This window comes from Poromitra crassiceps, assembly GCF_964638095.1.
Source record: "Poromitra crassiceps genome assembly, chromosome: 30".
NCBI lineage: Eukaryota > Metazoa > Chordata > Actinopteri > Beryciformes > Melamphaidae > Poromitra > Poromitra crassiceps.
In genome coordinates, this window is record NC_139652.1 from 15,097,861 (window position 1) to 15,120,326 (window position 22,466).

Here is a 22,466-nt window from a genome sequence, read left to right on the forward strand (position 1 = left end):
CCTTTAGTGTAGCACAGAGTCTCAGCCTTAATGTAAGCCTTTAGTGTAGCACAGAGTCTCAGCCTTAATGTAAGCCTTTAGTGTAGCACAGAGTCTCAGCCTTAATGTAAGCCTTTAGCGTAGCACAGAGTCTCAGCCTTAATGTAAGCCTTTAGTGTAGCACAGAGTCTCAGCCTTAATGTAAGCCTTTAGCGTAGCACAGAGTCTCAGCCTTAATGTAAGCCTTTAGCGTAGCACAGAGTCTCAGCCTTAATGTAAGCCTTTAGTGTAGCACAGAGTCTCAGCCTTAATGTAAGCCTTTAGTGTAGCACAGAGTCTCAGCCTTAATGTAAGCCTTTAGCGTAGCACAGAGTCTCAGCCTTAATGTAAGCCTTTAGTGTAGCACAGAGTCTCAGCCTTAATGTAAGCCTTTAGTGTAGCACAGAGTCTCAGCCTTAATGTAAGCCTTTAGTGTAGCACAGAGTCTCAGCCTTAATGTAAGCCTTTAGTGTAGCACAGAGTCTCAGCCTTAATGTAAGCCTTTAGTGTAGCACAGAGTCTCAGCCTTAATGTAAGCCTTTAGCGTAGCACAGAGTCTCAGCCTTAATGTAAGCCTTTAGTGTAGCACAGAGTCTCAGCCTTAATGTAAGCCTTTAGCGTAGCACAGAGTCTCAGCCTTAATGTAAGCCTTTAGTGTAGCACAGAGTCTCAGCCTTAATGTAAGCCTTTAGCGTAGCACAGAGTCTCAGCCTTAATGTAAGCCTTTAGTGTAGCACAGAGTCTCAGCCTTAATGTAAGCCTTTAGCGTAGCACATAGTCTCAGCCTTAATGTAAGCCTTTAGTGTAGCACAGAGTCTCAGCCTTAATGTAAGCCTTTAGTGTAGCACAGAGTCTCAGCCTTAATGTAAGCCTTTAGTGTAGCACAGAGTCTCAGCCTTAATGTAAGCCTTTAGTGTAGCACAGAGTCTCAGCCTTAATGTAAGCCTTTAGTGTAGCACAGAGTCTCAGCCTTAATGTAAGCCTTTAGTGTAGCACAGAGTCTCAGCCTTAATGTAAGCCTTTAGTGTAGCACAGAGTCTCAGCCTTAATGTAAGCCTTTAGTGTAGCACAGAGTCTCAGCCTTAATGTAAGCCTTTAGTGTAGCACAGAGTCTCAGCCTTAATGTAAGCCTTTAGTGTAGCACAGAGTCTCAGCCTTAATGTAAGCCTTTAGCGTAGCACAGAGTCTCAGCCTTAATGTAAGCCTTTAGTGTAGCACAGAGTCTCAGCCTTAATGTAAGCCTTTAGTGTAGCACAGAGTCTCAGCCTTAATGTAAGCCTTTAGTGTAGCACAGAGTCTCAGCCTTAATGTAAGCCTTTAGCGTAGCACAGAGTCTCAGCCTTAATGTAAGCCTTTAGTGTAGCACAGAGTCTCAGCCTTAATGTAAGCCTTTAGTGTAGCACAGAGTCTCAGCCTTAATGTAAGCCTTTAGTGTAGCACAGAGTCTCAGCCTTAATGTAAGCCTTTAGTGTAGCACAGAGTCTCAGCCTTAATGTAAGCCTTTAGCGTAGCACAGAGTCTCAGCCTTAATGTAAGCCTTTAGCGTAGCACAGAGTCTCAGCCTTAATGTAAGCCTTTAGCGTAGCACAGAGTCTCAGCCTTAATGTAAGCCTTTAGCGTAGCACAGAGTCTCAGCCTTAATGTAAGCCTTTAGTGTAGCACAGAGTCTCAGCCTTAATGTAAGCCTTTAGTGTAGCACAGAGTCTCAGCCTTAATGTAAGCCTTTAGCGTAGCACAGAGTCTCAGCCTTAATGTAAGCCTTTAGCGTAGCACAGAGTCTCAGCCTTAATGTAAGCCTTTAGCGTAGCACAGAGTCTCAGCCTTAATGTAAGCCTTTAGCGTAGCACAGAGTCTCAGCACGTCAGCAGCTGTACTGTGCAGATGTGGCTCCAGCGTTATTGGCAAATAATTCACAGCATCTGTTCGAGCCTGCATGCTTGGAGTGCCATGTTTAAAGTCGAGCTGAACCCAAGAATGACTTTTCTTTTCTTTTAGTTCAAATACCTGGGTATGCAGTGCACCTATTTAATAATGTATGCAAAACAAATCACAACAATCTAATTTCTTTAGTTTTTCACACTTTTTCACATCAAAAGTTCGTTTTTCAAGATTTCATTGATAACAGTAATTTACAGTTTGCTGACATCACCCAGTAGCCTACTATCAAATTTCTATCCCATTTCAACCAATCATATCACGACATGCAGCTGTCAATCAAATCTTCATTTCTGGATAATTTTCTCTTCCAAATGAAGTCGAAAATGGCGCCTAGTGCCTGTCATCTGGCAGAATTCCTATCCCATAAACTAACTACTAACTTGGCCAATTGTTAGAAACATGGATAAAAAACAAAAACTATAATCTCTAAGAATGCAAAGAAATGTAACTGACTCGCACATTCCAGGGATATCGTATCGTTATAGCAGCGGTAATGGCGTGCACATCCGAGAGCTTGGTTGTCAGGGGTTGCACCTCGGAGATTCCAGGCCGACGTGCTGCACTCTCCGCTCGGCAACATGAAGGCAGCTGGCTGCCTGCGGCTCGCTGAGCTTCACTCCTCTCGTCAAAAGGCTCTTCCCGAGGGGAGCGCCACAACACACTGAATCCCACTCGATTTGGAGGCGGAACACGCCAGGATTGGCCAAAGCCCAATCCAGTCCCCAGAATTGTCAAATAAAATCATCGACATGATACTATGACCCGCCTCTCAACCTGTCATCTTAGACAAACTATGTTTTCAGTCTGAAACGGACTCATTATGCACGTGATGAACGGGTTCAGTTTGACTTTAACCTTTCTGGAATGATTCGCCAACACTATTTCAAGTCTGCAACGGTGTACGAAACCAGTTTGACTTCAGAAAAAGCAATGCTCCCTGCAGCATGCTCAGAGAGACGTGGAGATTTCACTCTCTTTTGACTCGAACAGTACATACATGATACATACAGATGAGACAAGAGGTCAGTGACCCCTCTGTTTCCCCCAAACGCTGTCAGGCAGGTCTGCACTGTTCTGAGTGGCTCTGGTCTTGACCGCTTGGCCTCTGCTGCTCTGCATGCCTCCAACATCCACTTACAGTGTGGCCAGATGGCCACTTCTGCTGGCTCCGCCTCTGTTGGCTGACTGGCTGACTGGCTGACTGACTGACTGACTGACTGACTGACTGACTGGCTGGCTGACTGACTGACTGACTGACTGACTGGCTGACTGACTGACTGACTGGCTGACTGGCTGACTGACTGACTGACTGACTGACTGGCTGACTGGCTGACTGACTGGCTGACTGGCTGGCTGACTGGCTGACTGACTGGCTGACTGGCTGACTGACTGACTGACTGGCTGACTGGCTGGCTGACTGGCTGACTGGCTGACTGACTGACTGACTGACTGGCACCATATGCTTCTGATTTTAAGGGAATAGTCATGCATAATGGATTGCGTGCGTGCGTGCGTGCGTGCGTGCGTGTGTGCGTGCGTGCGTGCGTGCGTGAGTGAGTGAGTGAGTGTGCGTGCGTGCGTGTGTGTGTGTGTGTGTGTGTGAGTGAGTGAGTGTGTGTGTGTGTGTGTGTGTGTGTGCGTGTGTGAGATCACAATCCTTATTGCCTGCGCCCAGCTGATGAAACGCCTGATCTCCTCTCTGAGCCGCTACAGGAGGTCGACACTCCAGACGAGCTCATTTCAACGTAATCAAGAGCGTAGCCGTGTCATATACTGAAGAGGCGTGGCCTATATATTTACATTTAAATACAGTATATATACGTATACATGCACACCTTCAGGTCGGAGGTAACAGGGAGAGAGTACTCGGTCTCTAAGCCTCTCCTAACAGAAGTGAACTGCCTGTCCTCTGTGCATATCACTTGACTATCTCATTACAGAGAATCAATATCAACTGACTTAGTAAATAATTCAAGTGTAATGAATGTTTAGTCAGCATACTGATTTCCCCATTTGTGCACGGTTACTGATAAATGTGGCAGCCCTCTGTGTGTGTGTGTGTGTGTGTGTGTGTGTGTGTGTGTGTGTGTGTGTGTGTGTGTGTGTGTGTGTGTGTGTGTGTGTGTGTGTGTGTGTGTGTGTGTGTGTGTGTGTGTGTGTGTGTGTGTGTGTGTGCACGTGTGCGTGTGTGACGTGTGCGTGTTTGACGCGATAGGGTGCAGAGTGGCCCTCCAACCATTTTCTAATTCACAATCAAAACTAACATTAAATAAAGTTTGACTGAGCTCCAACTAAATTGTCAGATATCGCCACCTGCTTGCCGGCCAGCTACTTGTATGTGCTTAATTAACTTAAAGGAGAACTTACCTCCAAAACACTTTTTTTCAGCTTTTAACCAATATATATGACTTTGGGGGTGATGTGTGAAGAATTCTGGTCAGAATTTCCACATTTGACACCAAACTGTTGCCATTTTACCATTTGTATCATTTTTCAGCAGCATATCTGGCATAAGCGCCCTCTAAGGGTCAAAGACTGCTTTTTTTTTTTTTCTCAAATGAATGGGAGATTAGGGGCACACTGACGTCACAGTGCCCCCAAAGACTATGGGATTTCAAGATAATTACTCCCCTACCCCCCCTGTACCCTTTCAGCTCCTCAGAACTCCAAGCCTATTCTTATTGAAGTTTGCTCTTAAAATACTGAACCAAACGTCGTCAAAGTTGGCACATGTCTTAATTATAGTTAGTTTCCCGCTGAATGTGTCATTACTTTATTGATATCTTACCTGGATAAGCTCGAATGATGATGTTTATATTATCAGTCCGAGTTGCAAGCACTGTCTCCAGCCCAGGCAGGCAGGCGGGAGCGAGCGGGAGAGAGTCGTACTGTAAACCTCATGCACTAGCTCCAAGCTCCGCGGGCGCGCGCAGCAGAGCTGGGCTCTCTCGGACTCGGCCAGAGCAGAGAGAGCACAGTCTGACATTTCCGCGGCTATCAGTCCGACTTGGAAGCACTGTCTCTCGGCCAGTCAAACGGGAGAGGAAATGTCAGCAGAGTAGAGCGACTGGGGACTGGGGCGGGGGGGGGGGGGGGGGGGGGGGTTGACTCGCTGTGTGCGAGCACGAGCTGCTGTGTGCTCAGGCAGCGGGGACACGCGGGCAGTGAGAGGCGGGGGCTTTGAAGAGGAGAAGAGCTCTGCGCTGCCTCTCCTGCACCCTGAGAGGAAAAATGCTGCTGTCATGCTGTAAATCACGAAAAGCCCCAAAACGCAAATTAAAAACGGATTTCATTGCGCGGTTTATCTCTAGTTAGACGAGGGAATTACGTGGAGAAATCTCGCATTGTGTTACCCCAGAGCGAGAGGTTTGTCCTATTGTGGGTGTGCTGCTGTTAACGAGCCCATGTCACTTTGCTCCCGTAACGTAGTTTGAGTAGTTTCCATAGAGATACATGCAGAAAAATAATTAAATTTCTAGTTCGCCACTGAATTACCAAATTGATATAACTTAAAACCATTTTCAGATTTTCTGTTTCCATACAGACCAACAGCGTTGGTTAGTTGTTGATATTTATAGAGATATTGCCCCTCTCAAATAAAATATTTTTGAGGCAGTAGGCAAACTGTAATGGCGTCGATTTCCGAAAAAGAATCTCGACTCGAACACAGCCAAAGAGTCCAGTATAGACAAGAGCATATGTCATTTCTTGGTTTTTTCCATAGGTATTTTCAAATCACTGTTCTAATACATATCTAGGGGGTAAGTCCTCCTTTAACTATCCTGTGTGCACAAAATTGTCTCTGGCTGACACCCCAAAAAGCTACAATCCGATAAAGAAAAAATAATATTAATGTTTGTCTATTAACTGGCCCCTGGCCTCCTGTCGTTTCGCAAAAGTGACCCCCGGGAAAAGCAAGTTGAGTATCCCTGCTTTAACCCATTTAACAATATTAAAGGAATACATTGATTTAGTTTTGACCTCTTCTTCTCCTAGGGGAAGAAGTCAATGGAGCAGGCTTGCTCTTTTGCAGCCACACCTTGCTTCACATTGAGATCATAGCATCATACCTTCATGCCTGGAAGCTGCCCAGAACAACAACAGTCTGCTAACAGCTGTTCACTGAGCAGCTGGAGGTTAAGTGCCTTGCTAAAGGGCATCTCTGTGGTGGTAGTAGCTGTCACTTTCTTCCAGCCGGTCAGGGGATTTGACCTGGCCACAAGCCAGCATAACACGTGTGTAGTCAGCTTGTGCAACGAGAGGACTGGTAGCACTGAATGAATATGTTTTATCACACTGTATTAGGGGTGCTCCAAAAATCGATTCTGAAAGGATCGCGATTATTAATGCCACGATTCCTGGATTGATTCCAAACTCCCAAGAATCGATTCTTCTTTGTATTGTAAAAAAAAAAAAAAAAAAAAAAAAATTTTTACAGTGCACCTGAACGCATCATGCAAGATACTGGCTGAATAAGTGTCCAAATGTTCATGTCATTTGTGTACTGTACTGCCACGGTGCCACCACCTCTTGCACTTAAGAACTCTGGTTAATGTATTCCCCCCAAAATCTATAAATCCTTCTCAAAGTCTACAGATCCCCCCCAGCCTATAAATCCATCTTATCTGAAGAACATAAGGGGGGAATTCCCCCCTAGTTTGCAAAATGAATTTAGGCCCTGACTGTAATACTTCAGAAGTTGAATTTGAAGTTCAGCATTAATACATTTGTAATTTTTTGTCTTAGATTTACCTTTGTGTGTTATTGCAATATAAAACCACATAATTGAGAATCGATTCTAGATCCTGGAATCGAGAATCATTGGAATCGAGAATCGTTGGAATCGAGAATCGATTCTGGAATCGGATCGTGACCCCAGGAATCGGAATCGGATCGGATCGTGGCTTAGCCGGATCGGAGCACCCCTACTGTGTATGTATAATTTATTATAATATAATAAAGGTTTGCATCATGTCAAAAAAAACTTAGGCAACAAAATACTGTCTAGGCAGAGGTGAAACTGCTGTCATTTTCACATTACTGGAGATAGTTGAGCAAAAGCCTTATTTGCAACAACAAAAATCTGTGTATTCCTTAGACATGAAACGTTGTTGTTGAACGCGCCCGGCTCCTACCATGTCTTTGAAGGCGTTCTCGATGGCGCCCATCACCAGGCTCTCCTGTGAGACCTTCTTCTCGGTGAAGAAGCGTGTGGGCGGGGTGCTGGGGGAGCCCGGCGCCCCCGCGGCCCCCCGGAGCGAGGCGGCCCTGGTGAGGGCGCGCTGGGACGTCGGGGTGAGGTGGTGGTTGATGGGCTCCTCCCCCAGGCAGGTGGGGGGCAGCAGGTTGGGAGTGCACAGGATGTCCACCACCTCCTGGAGGTGCAGGGCGATGTGGTGCTGGAGGAGGCGGGAGGCCACCACGGCCGCCCCGGAGCCCGCGTGCCCGTCAAATAACGCCCAGTAATGGAAGATTAGACCCTCAGAGTCCTGGATCCAGACAAATACACAGACAGAAAATCAACTATGCACACAAACATTGAAACACAGACACGTTAATAACAATAATGTCACCGTTTGCATCAGCAGGGTAAAGCATATGTCTGACCTGACATTCACACCCAAAAACAGTTTGTCACACCCACAAACATGATTGACAAGTATATACTGTATATTTAAGCAATATAGCATGAGAGCCAGTGTGTTGTGGCAAATATATCCCGCTGATCAGCTGTTATCCCACGAGGCCGCAGGCCGAGTGGGATAACTGCTGAGCAGTTATCCCACTCGGTTTCCAAGTATGATAATATAATAATAATAATAATAATACTATAAGTCCGACTGGCATGGCATTCTGATAGAGTCAGTTGAAACACTACTGTAAGGCGGGACCTCTAGCAAGAAGATAGACGTGCGGGTGATTTGATTGGATCGTTCTGGAGACTGAAGTTGACATTGGCCAATCCTGGCGCTTGCTGAGAAGCTGAGAGCTTTCTGCAAAGCCCGACACGCAGCTCGAGCGCAGCGCTGCATTCTCAGCGCTTGCTGAGAAGCTGAGAGCTTTCTGCAAAGCCCGACACCAACTAACGTTACGGGGTTAAATGCGGGGTTAACAGCCTTTTTTTTGCAAAGAAGACATTAGCCCGCGTCTATTCTTGTACAAAACATAATTTTCTGCAAAGTATTAGTAAAGTTATAAGCGAAGATCGATTCACAAGGATCTGACAGCTGTCTCCGCCATTTTGTTTTTTCTACATTGTCATTTGAGGTAACCAAAGCCTTTTAGTAAGAGAGTTGCCATGGCAACTCATAACCCATGGCCATGGGTTATGAGAGTGGGTTACGGTATTTATACAATGGCTGTGAACCAATCAGATTGCTTGATTTGAGAGAGCCGTTTTATAAATAGGCTATATACTTCAAATACATTAATAATAATAGTGCAGAATAATATGCTAATATGTGGTTTGTAATGACTAATAAATTAACCAATACACTACTAATGTGCATGTTAACAAGCAACTTAATCTTTTTCCCTAAGTGCTTTGGTACACTGTATCTAAAGTGCTTAGGTACACTGTATCTAAAGTGCTTAGGTACACTGTATCTAAAGTGCTTAGGTACACTGTATCTAAAGTGCTTAGGTAAACTGTATGGATTGGATACAGTATCCTGCATTACAAAGGCACACAGCAGTGACTAATTTTATGATTTAATGTTGAAAGACGAGATTTTCCATTTCCTATCAACATAATACACATAATGCTATGTGTGTGTGACGCGCATGTATGTAAGTTTCTATGTGTGTACATTCATGTGTATTTCTGTGTGTAAACGTACTCGTGTGTGTGTGTGTGTGTGTGTGTGTGTGTGTGTGTGTGTGTGTGTGTGTGGACCTGCCCGCATGGGTGGCTATCTAGCAGTGCTGGTGGCCAGTGTAGCATCTAAAGGACACTGTGCTGTACGCTCCAATAAACTGCTGAGGGGACAGAACGAGGGGACAGAACGAGGGGACAGCGTGTCCCATCAGCGAGCCCCGGGGGACATTCAAGGACTACAGAAACCCCCCATCATTACCTGGATTCCATCACTGAATCAATGCTCAAATAGAAAGGAGGCAGTCCGTTATCATTTTGCTGACCTGGCATTACAGATTCCTACACTGGGGGGAGGGGTTCTATTGATTATTGATTGATTGATTGATTGATTGATTGATTGATTGATTGATTGATTGATTTTATTCTGGACAAGGAACAACAAAATCCAAGGGATAACATGAACAAGTGTAAACACTTATTTCCATCATGGTCCCCGGTCTTATAAAAACAGGACATACAGTAACACATAACATCATATAAAAAATACAGAAACAGTCAAGGATAAAAACAACAAGAGATATAAACCAACATAAGTTCAAAAACCATAAGTGTACAGTTATGTTGTGAATTGATTTTGTATTACCAGTATTGATATACCGTAACTGTCAAAACATCAATAAAAAAAAAAAAAAAAAAAAAAAAAAAAATCACTGAAAGGCTCACACATGACTCTAGTTTACTCAGTAAGAATCTTTTCAGAAGGTTTTTAAAAGCATTCAGAGAATTTGCAGACTTAATTTCATTAGGGATCATGTTCCCCTCCCCCCCCTCCTCGTATAGAGGAATGTACTTCTCTGAATCCTCACACTTCTACCTAAAAGGGAAGTGAGAAGATTCCACCATTGCTATTTTCAAATGCAGTTTCATTTGTTTCGGGCGTTTCCTAGAAACAAGTGCTGATATCTTTAAACAAAGTACAAGACGGCTCACTCCACTATATTGTGTTGAACTTAGAGTTTTTTTCCACTTGTCCTAAGAGATGTGAGAGATTGAATGTGGGATAAAAGAGGTATTGCAGTGTGTGCTACATTGTAGAAAGCACCAGGATTTCTTTTTTCATTTGTGCAGTGAACTATTTTCATAAGAGGAGGTGTCACTTTAAAAGCTGCACTAGCAGCCAAAGATTTGGAAGAATCTGAACTTCAATGCGGAGAAATCGTGTTATGTGAAGCCAGAAAACTGCACACAGCACACAGCACAGCACCCTCCTGTTTGGAGCTGTCCAGTTCTCTCTGGACTGAGCGTTCACTTGTAAGGGCACAACTTGCATTTCAGTCTTAAAGGTCCCAATTCGTGCAGCTGTAACCTCTTAAAAACGTGTGTCTCTGGTCCATAAAACATGATTATGGATTAATTTGTCGAAAATATAGCAACCCCGTTCGTTCTGACAGAGTTGTCACTTCCTCATCTCGTCGCTTCCCAAGAATGGTCGGTTTCTATAATATATTCAGAACTAACAGTTTAGCGTCAGATTAGCGTCCGTGGACCAGCACGCTAGGTTGTGTCCACAACTAACGTTAGCAACGAGCTATCGCTAACTTAACGGTTGCTACGCTAAAGAGGACATCTCTAAATGCCTAGACTTACCGAATGCACCTCCGCAGTTGCTGGATCACGTACAGTTGGCGTCGCTCCAGCTAGAAGTGTTAATTTTGTGGCTATAGACAAAATGGTGCAGGTAGCTTGTGTGAGAGAGACCGCGCGCAGTATGCTTAAGGACCCGCGTGACGTAACATTAACCCATCTGGGGGAACAGAGTGTAAGGGGCGTGGCTTGAAGGAGACTGCAGGGGGAAGCTGGATAGGGACAAATCCAACTCTGGCAGTTCTGAGGTTGTGACCACTCATTACAGGGAGGGATGACAGCAGTATATATGCATTTACAACTAAAAACAGCTTTTGCACGGAATGGGACCTTTAAGTTTCGATTCATCAAACCCTGTGGGTCAAAAATACCCGACACCAGAATGTCTTTTGGGCAAACAGGGTCAATCTATGCTATCTCAGTTAGGGGGGGGTGGGATCGGATGGTCTTCTCTGTTGTGATTTAGGCTGAGAAGACGGCTGGATTCCTACATCAAAATGTTCTGATGTGACTGTTGAGATGGACTGACCAGGTTCTCATGTGACTGTTGAGATGGACTCACCAGGTTCTCATGTGACTGTGGAGATGGACTCACCAGGTTCTCCCGGGGGGGCAGGCCCTCTCCGTTGGGCAGGGAGGACCTCCTGCGAGTGGCGGTGGCCCGGCCGGGTGTGGAGCTTCCTGAAGCTCTCCTTGGAACCACCAGCACCTCACAGCACGCCTGGTCCTCATTTAGAGCGCTCTTTCCTGCGTTGATCACCCTGGATGAAGAGGGTATAACGGGACAAATGAGGGAATTAAAGCAATATTTCACTTTGGTAGAACATCCAAAGGAGTTCATGAATGGTTAGCTACTGAAATGCTGCTTTAGGCACCAGTACCCAGCACCACTTTCTTACTATCATATTGAACTCTAGTCTACTGTATAAATCATGTTTATGTTTATGGGTTGCCATCTTTGCTGACCTCACTTGACTTCCTCACTTCTGTCAGAAAGAAAGATAATTAGACTGAGAGAACAGGCTTTTACTCTGTGGATTGAATCTAACTTTTCAATCAAGTAATTTTGCCTGTTTGCATTCATCAATACATTATTGCGACAACAATTCCTGGATGCTGCCTGCCGGTTACAGACGATACCCGGAGCAGAAAATGATGGTGGGCATGACGTATGTTATGAGACAGACAAACACAGACAGACATCACTTTAAAGGAATAGAGCCAGTTAGTGGGAGACTGTCCTTGGTCATCTTACCCGTTAAGTGATGCGGATTGTTGGCTTCGCTAGCATGTTAGCACTATGTTGAGTGATACTGTAGCAGGAGACTAGCCTTGTCCAAAGTCAAATTAAAAACATATGTGTGTATTCCTTTAACAACATAGGAGCATCAAAGATTATTTCCGTAGTTTTACAAGTCTACACTTTCATGATTTTGTGTTGTGTTTAGCATTTAACTGACTATGTTACCCAGAGTGACTTACAGTACAATGCGTCAGCAAATAAGCAGCTCAGTGTCTTGCTCAAGGACACATGGCTGTTTGGCAGATATGGGGATTTGAACCTGCGATCTTTCAGCTATGGGATGCTCTTCCCCCTACTCAGCACACATGCACTCTCTTTTAGGGATGCACGATATATCGGCAATCATATCGGTATCGGCAGATGTTAGTCATTTTTTAACATATCGCTATCGGTCCGATGTTGCAATGTTAATATCGGTTATCGGTATCAACCAAAAATGTTCCCATTGAGAGGAAACATTGTGATAAATCTATGATTTATGGGCTTTTCCAAAGGTTTTGGAAATAAAGAAATGCATAGTTTTTTCAAATTCAGAGTGTTCACATGTGTTTTTCAGTATGTACAAAATGTCATTATCATAGAAATGTGTTTTTATACAGATCATATCGACATCGGTAAATATCGGTTATCGGGCCATACCAGCAATGTTAATATCGGTTATCGGTATCGGCCAAAATGTTCACATCGGTGCATCCCTACTCTCTTTAAATACGCTCCAAAAAGTATACTTCAACTGACATGAGATATTCACGCATGTGGGACATAATGCATAATGCATTACACAACACCTGCCTGATGGTGGTGCACTCACTGCTGTTGGGAGCTGCTGTAGCACACACATTATTCTGTGTTTAATCACACCTTATGGGAAGTTAGGTTTACAAATGTCAGTATAGATACACACAGGAGTCAGGACGGTAGAGCTAAGCATCTATTAAAAGCCTATTTTGTATTTTTGCCCTGATAATATTACCTACCAATGTTTACACATTGGCCATCTCCGTTGTCAACAGACTGTAAAATAATAACAATTAATACCTTTCTCATGCAAGAAAAAAAGAAAGAAAAAGAAAGATAGAAAGACCGGAGCAATGCTAGCAAATTAGTTGTCCCATGGCAAGGATCCAGTTAGTCTGTGTGAGTCGATACTGTAGTTAAGCCCAGTCTCATTCTAATCAGAATGAATGGGACATTAATTAAGAAGACATTCTATGGATACACAGTATGGCACAGTATGCTGCCACCTGCAGGATCCTACTGTATATAAACAATCCTAATAGAGAGCCGCAGGGATGACATATTTTTGTAGTCGGAACGCGGAAGTCCCGGACTTCATGGTTCTTCACTGTTTCTGTCTATGGGATTTTTGAATGGGTTTTTGGCGCGATGCTTCAAATAAGGTCTCTGGGCAACGCAAGCTTAATCAAACGCGAACCAGTGTTCAGCGGGATAATCTTCACACATGAGGACCACTTTCATGAGTTTTGAAGCGTAAATGCGAGCCCTAGAAGTAAAAAGCTCGTGCTAAGCTAATCCAGAACTACACAGAGTGTCGCATAGGCTTCCACGTCACGTCACCACTCAACCTGGAGTGTTGTTGATGTGTGCGCTGCTGTGCACTGATTACTCCGGGCTGAACCAGGTGAGGGAAAGAGAATTTCCGTGTTCGTCCTTTGAAGTGGTGACGTTATTGACGTATAATATCCCCGTCGACTCAACACAGTGTAGTCTCATTTAGCCGTTTGCTAGCTAGCCGCCCTTTTAACGGCACGTAAAAGCTTCAAAACTCATAAAAGTGGTCCTCATGTGTGAAGATTATCCTGCTGAACACTGGTTCGCGTTTGAATAAGCTTGCGTTAACCACAGACCTTATTTGAAGCATCGCGCCAAAAATCCATTCAAAAATCCCATAGGCGAAAACAGTGAAGAACCGGGAGTCTGTCTCCAGCTGAGAGACAGCACAGTGGGTTGTCAAATTGACAGGAAGTTGACAGGGAGATGAGCTGAAGTTCACACAGTAAGATCCACCTTAATGAGGCTCTTGCACTATGGGCAATTCCCCACTTCCCCATTCTATAAGCTAACAACACATAACAACACATCATAGTGTCTAATTAATATCAGGTTACGTGTTGATGGGTAGTGGGTAGTAGGTCTTATTGTGAATATCAAAGAGTTTCCCCACATCACAACTACAAACCTCATGCATGATATTTCAGATGAAGAAAATGCAGTAAAACTAAAAATACTCAAAAAATACTCAAATATACAAATAGTTCAATTGTTTTGAACTATGGTGGTTTTGAATGCTCATTTCTACCGTGCCTCGTTGGTTCGCAGACGCAACTCGACGTAGCTCAGTCGCTGCGCGGCCTCGCCCGCTAAAGCAAGCCCACAAGCAAATGAGCAATTGTGGGCCATGGAACGCCTCGCCTTATTATAGTAGTGAGATGTTGTGCTAGAGCAGACCTTTTTGCATGTAATTCCATCCTTATCATCCTAAAGGAACTGATCTCAGATCAGTGAATCAGATCACAGAGATGCTAGCCAGAGCAGTCTGTGAATGACAAGACAGATTTGTTACAGTTTGTTGAAGTAAAGGTGACCCGTGACCTAGGGTTGGGTACCGAAACCCGGTACCACTATGGTACCCCTACTTCTACAACCGGTATCGAAATGCAACGCAGATTTAGGTGCCTCATTTAGGTGTCATGCCCGAGCTGCTGAGGGAAATATCGGCCCTCCGCTGCTCTGAATCTGGCGCCTCATGCGCCTCCACTAACATAATTGTTTGGAGTTTTGAAATCCTCTTTAAATTAAAATATCCACTTTAAATCAGCTTTAAATTTTAAAAAGTATCGGTTCAGAAACAGCTTAGGCGCCGGTACCATTTTAAAAGTATCGTTTTAGCACCGGTATCGGAAAAATACGAGATGATATACACATCCTCCCTACCGTGACCTCCAACATTACGAGCCTTGCCTGCCCTGCACTCTAACTTCACACGAGGAAATAAATGAGGCCACAAATTAGAGTCACTCTCCGTGTCTGACTGAGAGCAGTGCACTGCAGAGACAGAGAGTGATGCTCAGTGGACCCTGGAGGATCTCAAGATGAACAGCAGTTGAGCTTTCAAGGCTTTGATGTGTGATCTGAGAGGAGGAGCCCGCTGCCCGGCCACACCCTGAGGGATGAACTGTGTCTGAGGCCAGGGCCTGTCACACTCACTTACCTCATTTCACTTCTTCTGTCTGAGGCCAGGGCCTGTCACACTCACTTACCTCATTTCACTTCTTCCTATCTGAGAGAGCATGCTCTGACCTTCATTAGTCTCTGTGCTCTAATCTGGCTCCTGTCCTGTGGAACTTCACTTCCTTGCTCCTGGGAAATGGTCCTCAGCACCACTTGGCTTGAGGTTTTTCTAACAGCGCGAGCAACGCACGGCTTCTCTCCAAACATGTCCGCTTTCAAGCCACTGAGCCCTGAACACTGAGCTGTGTTTTCCCCACATTTCTTGACCCATGTGGTAGGCTATAAACTTTGATTTGCAACTGTTCATTTTTAGTCATTTCACCAAGTAAATGTGTTGTGTTGAGAGCATTATTGAGAGAGATTAAAAGCAGCACAGAGTAGGCAATCAGGGCTGAGAAGTAAAACGGCTATTCAGTAAAAACAAGTTTGGTGATTCCTTCATGTGCTGATGTGGGGTCGTTTGAGAGTGAAAGCGCACTCAGTACTGCACATAATAGCGTTTCATTGCGACTTTTCCACGGGCTGTTCTCACCATTGTACAATACATGCTGATCACTTTCTGAGTATAATGGCATGATGGCATCAACCCCAGCGCGGGGGTCTGCACGGAGACTCGCGGGGCCCCACCCCCAATGAGCTTGGTCGAGTATAACTCAGCCTTAAGTGAGATTCCCAGATGTCCAGGAAAGACATTACATAAGCCTATAACCTGATTATGGCAGCATATCATTATCAGACCTGTTGCTCAAATGAAACTGCGTGCTGTAACTGTGCACTAAAGTGAAACCGTGCTGTGTTGAGTCTGCCTCATATAGGGATGTCCCTTTTTGACTTATTACAGGAAGGGGGAACAACACAAGAACATGTCATGTGACATGTCATGTGATGCATCATGTGGTTGCCTACTGGGAAGCATTGTGTGTGGAAAGTGCTGCTCCTGTGCTCACTCTCCAGAGTTCAGTGTGACACTGAGTTTATTATTTAGCTCCTTTACGATGAAAAAAAACACACAAAGAATGTGCAGGGAAAGACTGCAGAAACCCTTGAGGGCTTATGGGAAAAACCTCCCCTAAAAGGAAATGAACAAAAGTATATTCATAGAATATTATAGTTGAATAGTAATAGTATTTATAGTTTATAGTGGGGCGGCAACTAACGATTATTTCCATTATCGATGAATATGTCGATTGTTTTCTCGATTAATCGATTAGTTGTTTTGGTTTATAAAATGTCAGAAAATGGTGAAAAATGCTGTTCAATGTTTCCCAAAGAGTCGAAGATGACGACGTCCTCAAATTGCGTGTTTTGCCCACAATTCAAAGCTGACGATTGACTAATCGATGAATCGTTGCAGCTCTAGTTTAGAGCTTTATTTATTTTACCCTTTATTTATCCAACCCCCTGCATCACACTCACACTGTAACACTCTGGGAGCAGTCACTTTTCTTTTGGATCACTTCTCCCTATACTCTAGGGAGAAGTGACCTATATCTATGTACCTATTATAATCTATAGGGCCTATAGATTTTGTGGTGCACTGCAGGATGAGAAGCAGCAACCTTCGCGCCACGAGCCCAATTCTCTAGCCTTTTAGCCTTTTCGCTGGCCCAAAAATGAAATATCAATATTTGAAGGGATGGAGATATTCAAAAATACATCACTGGTACTAGTCTGCACACATTGTGCAATAACAACACAGAGATACACGGATTAAATGCAGGCATGCACATTAGGGCTGTGGCGATTCACTTATCTCCCGATTCGATACTATCACGATTCTTGGGTGCCGATTCGATTTATATTGCGATTCTTAAGTATTGCGATTCTACGATTATTGCGATTCGATATTACGATTTATTGTGATTTTTGTTTTTTATTTTTTTTATTTTTTCTGTTTGTTTGCTTTTTTACACTAGATTAGAACATGGGAAAAGTTGAATCATACACTAGAGACTGTATATTATATATCATGAGTAGAGCTGGGCGATATAGTTAAAAACAGGGGCGGACTGGGATCATAATTCAGGCCGGGCATTAGATACCAAGCAGGCCAGGCCGATATGGGCCAACGCGCGTGAAATTTGGGCCGTTTGAAGCCAGATTTGGGCCGTTTGAAGTCCAATTTTACAATGAGATGCACCCACTTTAACCCTGAAGTGTAATTATTACTTCAGACTAACTAATAAAGTAATAAAACCACTAGTAAACCAGTAGGCGGCGCCTGGCCTGCTGTTCAGTGAGTGGCCTGACTGCAAGCACCCAAATTTATTTTTTTTATTTTTTTTTGCGATTATCGATTCTGGAATAAAATATCGATTAAAAAATCGTGACATTAAAAATCGCGATACTTAGGTGAATCGATTTTTCCCCCCACCCCTAATGCACATGTCACACATGCATGCAGGGCTGTAGTGGTGGCTAAACGCACGTAAACGGCGTTTACGTACCTTTTTCAATGCCCTGCAGCGTTTAGGCACCTTTTAAGATCGTTTACTCACATGTTTAAATCGTTTATGCACACTTATTATTGCACGAGTTTTAACACGTTCGCGTAAACTCCGTTGATGCGGAGACCACGCCAAGCACGTCACACACCAAAAGAAAAGAAAAAAGATTACACATGGGCATGGCACTGACCAGGATCTCCGCGAACCGTAGCCTATTTTTGTGGAGCGCTCCGCGGGAAAGGTACACGGCCCCGGTCACGTTGGTGCCTTTATCGAGCTGTGCTTGCCTGCCCAGACAGCGCTCCCTTCAAACAACTTAACGGTGCCATTGTGCCAGCGATGCGCAATGCGCATTTGGAGAGCTGAACATAGGTAAGGTTGGTTAAAAATGTGTGTCCGGAGTGGGGAAAATCATATAGGCTCACCGTTTTACAACTGAAGAGTGAATCACTGGTGTAAGAAACATGATTGATTTCCCTCTGATCAAGTAAAGTTTGTAACATTAGGTGCGTGCGAGTCGACTTGAATAGTCCAGGTGCTACTGTATAAAGCCAATATAATACGACCATGTTGAAAACTATCGAGAAACATACTGGTGTTTGTTGTGCCGAGATCTGTATAAATAAATATTGGCTGACTAAAATTTAGTGGCCAGAGTGGCAGAACCACTTTTATTTCCATGTACAGTATGTTGTCTACCTATCCTTGCCCAATGTGTTTGTGGACAGTTTGAATTATATATTGGTATTCAAGAATCACAGATTAAATCTGTCTACATACTTTTAGCTATAAAGCTGAAGCTGACAATCACAGGTACAGTGTGTGTGAGAGAGAGAACTATATTACTCTTCAAACTGTATATACTAGGTTCATACAAGGTCCTTTAAAGTAGGCTACCTACTGTATAATTTAACTTTTCATACCTGGAGAAATTCAACAAATGTTCATTAAATACATTTTATATTGATTGTTTAGGCCTAATTATTTGTAAAGTCACAACACATTAGAGATGTGTGTAGTTCATTTTGCTCTCAAATGCACCAGGTTGATGAATTTTACTTTAAAATGTAAAAAAAAAAATCTTCCGGGGGAGAATCCCCCCGGACCCCCCTTGAGGGGCAAGGCCCATCCCATAGCCAGCTACTTTTTCTATCTGGCTGGCTACTCAGAAATGTGGGGGAACCCCCTGATATACCTTATAGGGCTATATGATTCAGATTAAGTTGTTCTATATACTCTCATATTTTGTCTTGTATATCGGTCACGGAAGCTTATTTATCCGCCGTTATAACACTGCCGGTGCCGCGTGAGAAAGCTGCCTCGAGTCAAAAGTATAGTTTACCCACCTTTTTTTTTACCACTACAGCACTGCATGCATGTCTGCTGATCTGCAGTCAACACAGTCGTGCTGTTGGTGTGTAACACAGACATATTGATGGTAGTATTGATCGGATAATGGTGCTGCTGACTGAGTTTGCAGGGATGTGTATCAGTGATACTACTGGGTCATTGTCTGAGTCAGTGAGGCGATCAAGGGGTGTGTCCCAAAGCTGTTTCACTCTTCCTCTTTCCCTCCCCTCCCTTCTCCACTCCTATCCCACCAGGAAGTAATGTGAAGGCAACAAATGAATGAGTGGAGGAGAGGAGAGGAGGGAGCAAGGGAAGGTGGAGGCCTTTTGGGACAGATTAGTTGCTCTTCCATTAAAACTGGGCATCTGGTATTGATGAAGAGGCGCTATGGCCTATGTCAACATCGGTGAATACATTTTCTTGTGGGACCCCAACAAATCTGACTCTCACAACATTGTTTTTGAGAGATATCATCCCCATCCTATCTACTGTACATGCTCGTCTCCACTAGGGGGGCAGTCAGAACATGATTGACAACAATTTCTGGGTCACAGAGGAAGGAGGCGGGAGCGGAGGAAAGGGGGAGTGGTTTTGGGGCTGCACCCCAAGCAGTGAGCTGAGCAGCACAAGGGATAATCACTTGTGCATGACTGCACAAAAGGAGAAAAAAAAAGTGATCGTGCCTGGTGATACATAGTGGTTCCTAGAGAGAAAAATAATAAATAGATAGAAATAAAGAAGACACAAGAGAGACTGGAGTGAGCTATCCTCTCCGATCCATTCACTCTCCTGACGCACCCAGAGAGCGTGCCGTGCATCAGGAGTATTCATCACACTGAAGCTGCTCTTCCACTGTCTCCACTGGGAGCAACTCTATTACTCAAGCCAAGACAACCTCAGCAACGAGAGAGAGGCCCACACAAGAGAGGCAAACAAAAATGACTACACTGTTTTAATTTCCATAATCTTAGAATATAGACATATTGGCAATATTGAAAACATTTCATTTACACACTCTTGAGAATGTTGAATGTGAATGTTCCTGCTGGCCCTGTTGAGTGTTTGCTGGGGGCTAGGGTCACACAATTACAAAGCGTATAGAAGATGGTTGGCCTGGCCTTTCTGGCTACTGAGAGGGTCCTCTTATTCAATTGGAAGATCCACAAACCCAGATGCTTCTTAGTAGAGGACCGGATGAGTGGATTCTTAGACCGGCTAAGCCTGGAAAGAGTGGCCCGGGAGGTTGCGGGATCTTGATCTTGGTTCCACTGAGCTGTGGGACCAGATGAGAAACTCTTTAGCATCTCTAGCTTAACAGCCCATGGAGCTAAAAACACCCAATTTCCTAGGATCTTTCTTTTTATTTATTTATCTTTCTATTTTCTGTATCTGTAATGAATCTCTGAGTTTGTAATATACAGTATAAGGTGGATATGTCTTCATTCATTGTGGAGGATAGATACCCTCGCTTTTGGGATTCCTGTTGACAATGGCATCTCTAGAACGGTTGTTGTTGCCATATCATTTCATACTGGAATAACTATAATCAATTGCTTAAATCTGTATTGTATAATGTTGTGGTTGCTGTTGTTGTTGTTGTTGTTCTGTTGTTGTTGCTCTTTCTAACCCCCCCCCCCCCTCGTATATGCATATCGGCTTGTTTTGTTTATTTGGTGGTCTGTGTGTAATTAAATAGAAACTGTGGGGAAGGGGGGGCGGGGTACATTTAATTTAGAATGTGGTTGAAATAAATTAATCAGGAGGGTGTTGGTAGGAGATGCAAAATTTGGAGTTAAATATTTTCCTTCCTCAAATCATCACAACCAATAAGCATGATCATACATGTGATCACAACATCTGGCACAATCATTGCAATGACCTTTTCATCCACTGTAATAGTAGCAAGGTTCACACACTTGTCCGCCACTCGTAAATACAAATCATTGTATTTGATTTAACGAACGAAGCAAATCAAAAACACCTATTTTTGGATTTTCATTAGCCTGTCCTCATGGCAGCTATGTCCACCTTCACTCTCAACAACAGACTGTAAAATTGAAAAAGTGATAACTTTGTTGAGAGCCTCCTGTTCCTCCCGCAGCCAGTTAGCGGTAACCCACAATCATCCTGATGATCCAGATGAAATATGTGTTGTCTATCCTGGCTTTCAATTTTTTATGATGAGAGAATGAGAGAGAGGGTGATTCATTTTTGGCATCTGACCCTGTTTACCCCGCTAAGTGGATCTGTATGGATCACAACATCTCAATATGGGCTCAGGTTCTCTCCACGCTGGCAATGAGATTTCACAACAACAAAGGCTGCTGCTCCTCCAGCTGTTGATGAAGCCCCATCGGCGCTCCCTCCTGGCTGATGCCACGCCAAGCTGGCACCTAATAAAACACAGACACACTCGCCTCCACTAATGGTGTCGACAGAGCGAGGGCTGCACAGCTAATCCTTCTTCATATAGCGTTAAACTTCAAATAAAAGCCCAGTCTCAAATGGGTGCAGCAGCTGCAGCTGCACTTTGACGGCACGGTGGCTCAGTGGTTAGCACTGTTGCCTCACAGCAAGAAGGTCCCGGGTTTCGAACCCCGGTCCGTCCCGCAGGTCCTTTCTGTGTGGAGTTTGCATGTTCTCCCCCGTGTTTGTGTGGGTTTTCTCTCCGGGTGCTCCGGTTTCCTCCCTCCACCAAAAAAACACCAAAAAAGTTAGTCAATACTCCTGTCAGTGCCCCTGACCAAGGCAATGGCAAAAGAACTGGAGTTGGTCTCCGGGCGCTGCACTGCAGCTGCCCACTGCTCCTAGTTCTAGGAAGGTTCCTAGTAGAGGATGGGTCAAATGCAGAGGAGGAATTTCCCCATGGGGATAAATAAAGGATAACTTAACTTTGCTCCTCTCCTCTCTGTCTCTGTCTCTGTCTCCACGGTGACGCTACCATAATCACTAAATGAAAGGGCTGTTTGATGGCAAAATAAAGCGCTGAAAAGTGTCCAAATCTATAGCGTGCATGTACACTGACATTCATATGTTTAGGTGAGCCATCTTTTAGGTGGCTAAATTATGATTTTGTTGCATGTGACAATTACTGTACTGAAAAACACACACCAAATAGCAGGTGGCACGGTCAAACCAGATCTCTATACTGTATTTTGTATCCAAGTATTATTCATACGTGGTTTTACTATTTCCAATCTTTGCTGAGCAAGGATTTTGTGCAAAAATAATTAAATGCAGGTCCCAATTTGGCACAGGTCCCAAATAGAGGCGGGGTCTGGCTACACATTTTGGTAAATAAAAGCCCGGGCTATTAATTTAAGTTTTACGGTATACTAATTTTAGTTTCCCAGATTATAGAATATTTCCACATCTTCAACTACAATATCAAAACACTTCCTTGCAGAACACTGTCCTCGAAAAATAATCCAGATGTTGATATACTGTAAGATGCAAAAATTATTTTGTAACTCAAAACTTCAAAACCAATAATTAAGATTAAAAAAAGGTGCTCACAATATCTTGCAAATAATTTATCGTTTTAGCCGGAATGATGCAGCCCTATTTAGAGAGCGTAGTGAGTGGGTGATGGTTTCCAAATATAGAAGAGATTAATCTTCCAGTCTTTTCAGAAATTCTTCATGGCAGATTAGCATGAGGAAGCATAAACCCCCCTGTCTTCACATTATGATGTATG

The 22,466-nt window shown here is 43.9% G+C and overlaps 1 protein-coding gene across 1 annotated transcript in view; it reads right to left on the bottom strand.

Annotated features, from left to right (window-relative positions):
- Nucleotides 1-22,466, bottom strand: part of ppm1h (protein phosphatase, Mg2+/Mn2+ dependent, 1H) — a gene marked incomplete at its 5' end in the record, with an annotated part of 57,186 nt that overhangs the window by 28,464 nt on the left and 6,256 nt on the right. The window contains 2 exons of the mRNA XM_083663124.1: nt 7,092-7,445; nt 11,013-11,178. Coding sequence (XP_083519250.1) covers nt 7,092-7,445; nt 11,013-11,178 — 520 coding nt within the window. The remainder of the gene's footprint in view (nt 1-7,091; nt 7,446-11,012; nt 11,179-22,466) is intronic.